This window comes from Coregonus clupeaformis, unplaced genomic scaffold (assembly GCF_020615455.1).
Source record: "Coregonus clupeaformis isolate EN_2021a unplaced genomic scaffold, ASM2061545v1 scaf0364, whole genome shotgun sequence".
Classification (NCBI taxonomy): domain Eukaryota; kingdom Metazoa; phylum Chordata; class Actinopteri; order Salmoniformes; family Salmonidae; genus Coregonus; species Coregonus clupeaformis.
In genome coordinates, this window is record NW_025533819.1 from 337,786 (window position 1) to 348,246 (window position 10,461).

General features: G+C 42.8%; 1 protein-coding gene across 1 annotated transcript; it reads left to right on the plus strand.

Annotated features, from left to right (window-relative positions):
- The first annotated feature begins 836 nt into the window (after positions 1 to 836).
- On the plus strand, positions 837 to 10,457 carry LOC123484587 (integral membrane protein 2B-like). The gene is made up of 7 exons (XM_045215079.1): positions 837 to 890; positions 3,679 to 3,818; positions 6,555 to 6,686; positions 7,718 to 7,918; positions 9,128 to 9,238; positions 9,354 to 9,504; positions 9,778 to 10,457. The coding sequence occupies exons 2-7, from the start codon at positions 3,732 to 3,734 to the stop codon at positions 9,864 to 9,866; spliced, it is 771 nt and encodes a 256-aa protein (XP_045071014.1). The 5' UTR covers positions 837 to 890; positions 3,679 to 3,731; the 3' UTR covers positions 9,867 to 10,457.
- Positions 10,458 to 10,461: the final 4 nt, after the last annotated feature.

The window sequence follows — 10,461 nt, forward strand, 5'->3', positions numbered from 1 at the left end:
CAAAGCCTATGGAGAATATGAATGGCGTTTTTGGAGGGTTTTTGGATAAACGCCGAAAATAAAGTGTAGTAAATACGGGCTTTGGACATTTTATACGTTTCATTCTATGAGATACTCTTCATTAATTAACGTCACTTTTTGTGAATTTTGAAGAATTTGACATTTAAAAACCCCACAAAGGTTTCATAATACACAACGTTCATGTTAACTAACTGCTATTATAAGATCTCCTAAACCTGTGTTAACCTCATACCTTCTTTTTTGGCGTTTATTCAAAAACTATTCTTTTGTCAGTCATTTTTCCCATAGGGATGGCGGAACGAAGCAGAGGTAACTCATTTCCGGGTTTTAGGACTACAAGCTGGCTGAGCTCTAGTGGCCAGCAGTGGCGCGTGCTCGCTCGCCTGGTGCATGCCTAGAACCTCAGACTAACGTTATTAATAATGATGATCCCTTGAGTTTCTCTCGTGTCAAATGTAATTGCCCATTTTTATTTCATTATGATAAATGCCTGTCTGTCACTAAATAGATTTTTGAGATTGTACTGCTCCCCAGTGGGCGGCAGGTAGCTTAGTGGGTAAGAGCGTTGTGCCAGTAACCGAAAGGTCGCTGGTTCTAATCCCCGAGCCGACTAGGTGAAAAAATCTGTCGATGTGCCCTTAAGCAAGGCACTTAACCCTAAAATGCTCCTGTAAGTCGCTCTGGATAAGAGCGTCTGCTAAATGACTAAAATGTAAATGTAAAAAATGAGAAAAAAACGTTCAAGAACGTTTGTAAAACCGTGTAGGTTCTTGGAATGCAGCCTATGAGGCTGCAATCACTCATGTGACTGGTTCAGGCTTGTTTTGTGTTTATCTAGCAACGTCATTGTAATCAGACACCAGACCAAGGGCCTGTTGCACAAAACTAGGATAGGGATTAAGCCAGGATATCTTGGTGATCCTGGCTCAATTGATCCGTAATCCGGTTGCACTAAAGATGGATAGGGGGCAGGAGGATATGTTATGGTATAAATTACCATGGAGATTTATTCTGTGGAGCTAGCCTGCTCCAGACCAGGCTAAATTCAGGATCTATTTAATCTCATCCCTAATGTCAGTCAGCAGTCACCACAAATGGAAACCAATAGTTATTTCACTGCTCACTATACATTGTTATCACATATAACTAGACCCACTGTCATTATTTAAACGTTTGTGATCATTAATTTCAATGATTTTGGATAAAAAATGATTTTTAGATGATGTTGCTATCATTAGATAATTTACAGTTTCCCATAGACTATAAGGCTATATATAAAATGATAGAATATTAGGGCCACAGAGGGGAAAAAAACACAAGTCATAATATTGTAACCAGTTGTTTTAAAGGAGGACAGTTGTTAAAATGACAGATGTGGGGCATTTCGTGAAATTGTACTTCAGTATGGTTTCATAAACAAAGACATGCTGATGTGCCAGAATATTAAGTATCACATTGTCATAAGTATCAAAACTGTAAAAACAATATGTAGCTTTTCTGCAGAAAGAACCAGCCTCATAAATTTATGACTTTATCCTTTTTCTTCAGTGTGGCCCTAGTACTCTGTCATATAAACAAATACACATTCCATATGAATATAAAAACACAATGTGTAACATTATGTTCCTTTATTGAATAAGGACAAAACAAAGCAGGTAAACCATCAGCTCCTTTCGAAACTGAAGTCACAGTGACTCTACAAGATGGAAAGCACAGAATCCAAGCATATTATACAAAATGATACATACACATTCAAAGGTCTGTATATAACACACCCTGCATGTCTGCACACTAAAATAAATGCAGGACAAATCCATACACATCAACTGAACAGACAAATTAATGGATGCAGTAGCCTCCCTGCAGCCTTGTATTACACACAGTATACCGCACAAACATCATAAGAGGCCAAATTCGTAAAAACGAACCCAAAAAAACCCAAATTCCTCTGCCACCGCAGGTACATATTTAACCAAAATTGAAAGCACACATACTAACTAAAATAATTCAACACATATTGGTCCCTCAGCAGCCGACCACTGTCGTCATCAGGGAAGATTGCCGGATTGTCCCAGTCCATGGCTGGTGGCACTCTGGGGGCCCTCTCCTTCCTCAGGCAGGCCACATTGTGGAGGACAGCACAAGCCACAGTAATATCACATGCCCTAACAGGGCTGACCCTTAATTTGTGAAGGCAGTGAAAGCGTGCCTTCAGGAGGCCAAAGGTCATTTCAACTCTGGCCCTGGTCCTGGCATGGGCATGGTTGTAGGCCTGCTGTGCTTCCTGGGGTCTGTGAAAGGTGTCAGGAGAAAAGGCTGGCAGCCATACCCCCTGTCTCCCAGCAACACACCAGAGAATTCACCTGTCAACACAAAATCTCATCATTACTACCTCATAAACACAGTGATATTCTTGACACAGCCATGATGGTTATAAATAGGGGTTGTGTGGCTTACCTTGTGATAGGCACTGATAGATTTCAGAGGCCCGAAAGATTCTGGAGTCATGGACTGAGCCAGGCCATTTTGCCACAACATTGCTGATCACACAGTCAGCATTGCAGACCATCTGAAATCATAAGATGAGGAATATTACACCAATCAATGCACATCACTGGCAATGCAGAGTGTTCGTCAATGGACAATATCAAAAAGTTATGTTCACCTGAACATTAATGCTGTGAAAGGATTTCCTATTCACAAAATCGGCCTCATGGGCACCTGAGGGGGCTTTTATCCTTATGTGTGTGCAGTCCACTGCACCAATGACATTGGGGAAACCTGTCACACAAAGTAATGAGTATCCTACTATGTGTTAACAGTTGTCCTGTAATTTGTAGATCCTCTTACCTGCAATCCTATAGAACTCCTCTTTGATGTCACAGAGTCTTCTGTGGCCAGGGAAGGAGATGAAGACATCTGCTAATGCTTTGATAGCCAGACACACACTCCTTATTGTGCGGCAAATTGTGGCCTTGTTCAGCTGTTCTGCATCCCCCCACTGAGTACAGGAAGGCTCCACTAGCAAAAAAAATTACTTGGTATTTTTGTCTTGTTTTCAGTAAAAATATCAAAAAATGTATCATAGCTTTATACAGTGTGATGGAGTTACTTTACACAATTTCACTCATATCTGCAGTGCATTTCAATTAAAAAATTTAACCGTTTACAATTACAGTACAACTGCATTTTTGGAGATGTGAATTAAATATTTGAATTGTAATTGTGATGTTTCAGCGGAGCGGTGAGTGTGTAATTGTGCACTACTTACGCATTCAGGCGGTCTGCAATACTTTGCCACGCTTTTTCTCTTTGCTTTATCACTGTGGCGGTGTTGCCTTTCTTCTTAATTATATCTTTTATCTCCTCGTATGCCTCCATGAGGATTTGTGCTTCCGACGGGGAAAAGTACGCGGCTCTAGTTGCCATGGTAAATCAGTTAATCTGTGATCTGTGGCGGGGTCTATTTGAGTGAGCCGTGAGCGCGCACCTATCCAGGATTGGTTTCACCTGGCTTAATGAATCCGTGTCTGCTCATCCTGGCTTGGTCTTTGTGCAACCAATTAAGCCTGGACGCACATGTTTTGGCTTCATTGAGCTCAGCTGAGTCATTTATCCCGGATGTCTTAATTCTACTTTTGTGCAACAGGCCCCAAGACGTTCCTGCAGAAGGTGATTTTGTCACTTGGTCCAACATTTAGATTTAAAAAATGGTGAAAGTAACATTTAACTCGTCCTTTGGACAAAGGGATTTGAAGAAAGCATGCAATGGCGAAGCGCTTATTCCAGATGAGAGGGTGAGTTGAGCTAAACCAATGTGGTTAATGTGTTTTTGCGACGGCTGTTCGAGGCAACAAACTTGGATGACGCTACTTTGTAACCGTTTAAACAATGTTTAAACATAACTGAAACAAAGTAACGTCGATTAGAAACATGTCTCGACTCTTGATAATTCAACCCGTGACACTAGCGACGTCGGAAAATGGCTGCTAGACAAATCATTTTCGACAGGCTGAGTTGTGTTCGCAATTCCTGGCCTGGGCCAAACCGTGTTAGCGTTCTGTTTCGGTGTTGATTTAGTAGAGGCCTGTAACTGAAATACCTGAAGATCACTCAGGTCGTCCTTCCTATTCATTCGAACAGTTTTTCCTGTTTGTTGGTGTGTTTTGTTGTGATTCTGAAGAGTAAAAGGTAAACGTTTTTATGTAGACCTCATACACCACAAGGAATTCTGAGTCTTGATCTGAATTGATGAAATTAGTGTCGAAGGTCGGTGTGTTGTCTTTCCTCCTCAGCTGATAAAGCAATGGGAGGGAGTTTTTGATGACAACATGCATGCTGTGCACGGACACCTTTATTTTTTAATTAACCTATCAACTGTCAGTGGGTAGATGCTGTATCCGCAATAAGAAGCCTGTGAGTCCTAACTCACCCCAAGAGCCTGGATTCATGATTATAAGTCTACGGTTGGTGCAGGGTAGTGACAACGTGTTATAGGTCCCGGCCTACCAATAAGAGCAGTTATTCATTAAATAAATTACAATTCAGTTTGAGTGCCCGTAAAGGTATCTGGGTGGATACATGGTTCCATTGGAAATAGAATACAGGAGAGATTACAAGTCTATAGAGAATTCATTCACTATAGAGAATCTGAGTGAGTTGAGGAAAAATAGCAGAGGAATGCAGCAGCCAGGGACAGACCAGGGGAGAAAATGCCACAGTATAGAAAGACCTGGCCATCATGTCTGTGTCACCAGTATGAGAGCAGTTTGGACAGTCAGACAGGTGAGATTAAATGCTAATATACTTGATAAAGTGTCAGAGACTAGTGAAGGTCTCAGTGATGTGACCAGACAGCATGATCCACAGAGACCAGCCACGAGCCACCTCCTTAGTCCTGACCTTTAGCCATGTTAATAAGATAACCTGAAATGACTAGAGAGTGAGACAAGCATGGTCATCATTCAATAGCCCCTGTATCTGTTGCACATTTTGGAGTAATGCAAATATACACCTTGGTTTACCTCAAGCACGTCTCTAGTTGAGGTAGTTGGGACTGTATCGACAGTGGCCTATTGGGGGGGAGTTTCCCTTTAAAGCTCAGGTTCTAAAGCCTTTGTGGAAAGGGTCATTGGACATGGCTTGTCTACACTACAGAAACTGAAATCTGTTTTGTTTTCCTCATCTGATCTCCAGGGAGAGAGAGCTGTTGACATCCACTCTTTTGTTTCAATACGAACCCCACCCCAACTCTGCATAAACAACCATCAATGATTTCAGGAAAAGGGCCTGCCACCAAATTACGACATGTGCCTCTGGGCTCCATAATATTAAAGTGAGGGAGCAAAACAACAGAGATGATGGAGAGGGCTAAAAGATAAGGCAGTAAATTAATAATGGGTAGAATGTCTTGAAGAAGTAGGTGAAGGGATGATGGAAAGGAGGTGAAAGGTCACAGAGAAGAGAGGGAGGGTTGGGGAGCAAGAGAAAGGGAGGGAGGATTAGCTGTGTGTTTGAATGGTATATTACATAAGCATCTCTACTGTCACTACTACCATAATCCAACCTTGCCTGGGCGGCAGGTAGCTTAGTGGTTAAGAGCGTTTTGCCAGTAACCAAAAGGTCGCTGGTTCTAATCCCCGAGCCGACTAGGTGAAAAATCTGTCTATGTGCCCTTGAGCAAGGCACTTAACCCTAATTACTCCTGTAAGTTGCTCTGGATAAGAGCGTCTGCTAAATGACTAAAACATGTAATAAATAAAAAAATCAAAAGAACACACCACAGCTGTATTGTGACTGAGCAGCACTCTATTTGAATCAAACACCGTTTGGCTTTGTTGTGTTGGAGGGATTTATTTCAACAATAAAGAGGATTATTGTGGTCCTCTGTAGCTCAATTGGTAGAGCATGGCGCTTGTAACGCCAGGGTAGTGGGTTCGATCCCCAGGACCACCCATACGTAAAAATGTATGCACACATGACTGTAAGTCGCTTTGGATAAAAGCGTCTGCTAAATGGCTTATTATTATTATTCATAGAGGTCAGTTTTCTTGATGGTAGCCATGATTCATCCGGACTGATATAGCCTACTGTTAATTGAGACAGGTTGATGAACCAATATTATGTAATGGAACAAACAGGCAGACATGCTGGTATTGCGAGAGGCTGACCAGCTGTATATAGGCCCTACTCTGTATGTTCTAGAGCAAAGTTTCCCAAACTCGGTCCTGGGGACCCCAAGGGGTGCATGTTTGGGTTTTTGACAGCTGATTTAAAATAACCAACTCATCATCAAGCGTTGATTATTTGAATCAACTGTGTAGTGTTAGGGCAAAAACCAAAACGTTCACCCCTTGGGGACCGAGTTTGGGAAACCCTGTTCTAGAGGACCACAATGGAAAGAAGTCCCTTGACTTTTTTGTGTATGTATCCTCTGTCATTTTAATATGTACTGTATCTGATTGGTGTAATGTATTTTCAATGATTAAATCAAATGTATGTAATGTTTTAGCTCTATTTGTCTTCTCTTTCAGGACCTGGAGGATGGCATGCGGGTGCGTCGGCAGTCCAAGGTGTGGTGCTGGTGCATGTGCCTGGGCCTGGCTCTCATGCTGTCAGGTGTGGTGGTCGGAGGGGCCTACCTCTACAAGTCCTACATACTGCAGGTGAGAAGGACTGTCGGTTAGACCCCTATAATGCCATAGGCTCAACTATATACTGAACAAAAATATAAACGCAACAATTTCAACGATTTTACTGAGTTACAGTTCATATAAGGAAATCAGTCAATTTAAATAAATTCATTAGGCCCTAATCTGTGGTTTTCACATGACTGGGCGGGCCAGGCCCAGCCAATCAGAATGAGTTTTTCCCCACAAAATGGCTTTATTACAGACAGAGATACTCCTCAGTTTCATCAGCTGTCCGGGCGGCTGGTCTCAGATGATCCCGCAGGTGAAGAAGCCGGATGTGGAGGTCCTGGGCTGGTGTGGTTACACGTGGTCTGCGGTTGTCATGCCAGTTGGACATACTGCCAAATTCTCTAAAATGACGTTGATAGAGAAATGAACATTAAATTATCTGGCAATAGCTGTGGTGGACATTCCTGCAGTCAACATGCCAATTGCATGCTCCCTCAACTTGAGACATCTGTGGCATTGGGTTGCATGATACAACTGTACATTTTAGAGTGGCCTTTTATTGTGCCCAGCACAAGGTGCACCTGTGTAATGATCATGCTGTTTAATCAGCTTCTGGATATGCCACACCTGTCAGGTGGATGGATTATCTTGGCAAAGGAGAAATGCTTACAAACAGGGATGTAAACAGATTTGTCCACAAAATTGGTGTGAAATAAGCTTTTTGTGCGTATGGAAAATTTCTGGAATCTTTTATTTCAGCTCATGAAACATGGGACCAACACTTTGCATGTTGCGTTTTTATATTTTTGTTCAGTATAGTTAACGCTTCCTTTCTTTGGTTAGAGGACACATTTGCACACGCTGTGGGCTGGTTTCCCAGTCCTAGACACCGATTAAGCCTAGCCTTGGACTAAGAAGCACTTTAAATGAACCCCTTATCAGGAGATATGTTTCTGGGAAACCAGCCCGAAATGTGCTAGCTAACTACCTATAGTGTTGGTGAGGGAGTCGGGGTGAGAGACAAGTCCTCACTGTCGTTTTCTTACCTTCCTCAGGAGGGCCAGGTGTATTTCTGCGGGGTGGAGTACCGTGAACAGGACTACATGGTCCAGGACGAGGTGGAGGTGGCCCTGCCCTCTGCGCTGAGACACATCCAGGAGAGCATCCGTGTGCTGGAGGAGGTGGAGCTAATCAACGTGCCCGTGCCCGAGTTCTCAGACAGCGACCCGGCCGATATCGTCCACGACTTCAACAGCGTGAGAAGAGAACACTGCTACACGTACACACACACACACACACGCACACACACAGGTTTCCATCCAACCTTTTTAAGTACGTCGGATAAAAAAGTCACGACAGGCCGAAAACAGAACATTTGTCGGTAAACTTTCCAAATGTCGACAACACTAAATACGCTAGACAAGATGGGATCCTTTTGTGTCTGTAAAATGAATTATGTGAGAAATGTCATTGGAAATGGTTTTATGGGCAACTATTGATATAATAACCATCAAATCGAAGTAAACTTGGAGTCACGCGATGACGTGTGCTCCTCCCACTACGACATGGGAAAGAATGCAGTTTATCAGGCTACAGATGAAATAAGTTATGATGAACTTCAGAGTGGTGAACGTGCAAGCTGATGAGCATGATGCTGTCCAATAAATATTGAGGGTCTTATTCTGGTGACAAAATAAAAAATTATCTTGCTCTTTTGTCCATAATCTCATCATGTAGGCTATACCCCCATATGTATCTGTGAGCTGTTGGCTAGAGCTTTATACTATTCCAGGTATTCCTTAAAGAGGTAGGGTTTCAAGTGTCTCTGGAAGGTGGTCAGTGACTCCGCTGTCCTGGCATCGTGGGGGAGCTTGTTCCACCATTGGGGTGCCAGAGCAGCGAATAGTTTTGACTGGGCTGAGCGGGAACTGTGCTTCCGTAGAGGTAGGGAGGCTAGCAGGCCAGAGATGGATGAACGTAGTGCCCTCGTTTGGGTGTAGGATCAGAGTCTGAAGGTAAGGAGGTGTTGTTCCCCTCACAGCTCCGTAGGCAAGCACCATGGTTTTGTAGAAGATGCGAGCTTCAACTGGAAGCCAGTGGAGTGTGCAGAGGAGCGGGGTGACATGAGAGAACTTGGGAAGGTTGAACACCCGACGGGCTGCAGCGTTCTGGAAAGCTGAAAAGCTGTTATTAATTGGATGTAAACCTGCACGCTGTGGTCTGATTTGTTTATATATACAGTATCTATGCATTTATGTCTCAGAGGAAAGTCATTCCTCCAGCGTATTAGCCTTCTTAAACTCATTTGTAGAAACCGGTAAGTGTTCAATACTGTGTTAATAAAACGTGCTGAATTGAAGTTGTTGAATGTAATAATGTGTGTTGAGTTCTGAATGTACAGTACCTCTGGGTGTTTTTGTAGCGTTGGATCTAATTCCTTTCCTCCTCCCTCTCCTCCTCCTCAGAGGCTGACAGCCTACCTAGACCTGAGCCTGAACAAGTGCTACGTCATCCCCCTCAACACCTCCATCGTCATGCCTCCCAAGGACTTGCTGGAGCTGCTCATCAACATCAAGGTACCTGTAACACACGACTGGAGCTGTTTTAGATGTATTTCAGTGATCAAATAAATTCAATGTATCAGTTATTGGGGGAAATAATGTTAATTAAATGTGTTTGATTTGCCCCAAGGCTGGTACCTACCTGCCCCAGTCCTACCTGGTCCATGAGCAGATGATGGTGACAGAGCGTCTGGAGAACGTTGACCAGCTGGGATACTTCATCTACAGCCTCTGCAATGGCAGAGACACCTACAAGCTGGAACGCAGAGAGGCCATACTGGGTTAGTACTACTGACGCGCACACACACACCATACTGGGTCAGTACTAGCACACACACCTTTTAAGTTGTACCCTGAATAGCCATGTATTGACCATATATTTGTATATAAGGCATGCTGAATATTCTTTGTGAAATTCCTTGGGCCCCTTGGTGGACCTGAGAACACACACACAGCATTATACTCTGGCCAATGAACAGGTGCTATAGCAGATGTTTATACAGGCCTACACACTCATTTCTTAATACACATCTTCCTTCATCTGTACCTTGCAGGCAGGGAAAAGCGTGAAGCCCTGAACTGCAGGACGATCCGTCATTTTGAGAACAAGTTTGTGGTCGAGACACTCATCTGTGAGCCTTAGAAGGGAGAGGAGGGGACTGGCTGCTTCAGACAACCCATGTATAGTTTCACTCACTGTCTACAGTGAGATTTTTAACCCTTCTCTCTCTCCTGTATCACCCCTCATAGATCCGTTACTCTTCTGTACTGCTGGTAGTTTGGAGGGAGAGTTGTCAAATTATGTCAAGATGATTCCAAGGCAATACTGTTGTATAAGGTGTAAAACTAATGAATTTTCCACTTTGTGTAAAGTAAGTACCATTTTCATTTGGGGGCAACTTCTCTTCAAAGAATAAGATCTGTGTTCAGCTTTTCTATATTTTGTGGGAATTGTTTTCTATCTTTATTCCTCTGGGGTTTATTAATGTTAAAGAAACACAGTGTTTAAACAGACACTAAAGTCACAGTTAATAACTGTGTTAAGGTATATAACTAGATTAATTAAATATAAACTCAATGAGAATATGCATACTTCAGCATAGAAAATGAATGATTTTTGTATCTGCTGTCACCAGTACAGTGCAATGAAACAAGAGGAATCTCACACCACAGGTCCGTCTGAAAACGGAGCATGTGGTAACTAACTTGTGTATATAGTCTGTAAAAATGAAGATTAA

Coding starts and splice junctions, on each gene's coding strand:
- LOC123484587 (XM_045215079.1), top strand. CDS start 3,732: ATGGTGAAAGTAACATTTAACTCGTCCTTTGGACAAAGGGATTTGAAG. Junction 3,819..6,554: donor CGCTTATTCCAGATGAGAGG/GTGAGTTGAGCT, acceptor CTTCTCTTTCAG/GACCTGGAGGATGGCATGCG. Junction 9,505..9,777: donor ACGCAGAGAGGCCATACTGG/GTTAGTACTACT, acceptor TGTACCTTGCAG/GCAGGGAAAAGCGTGAAGCC.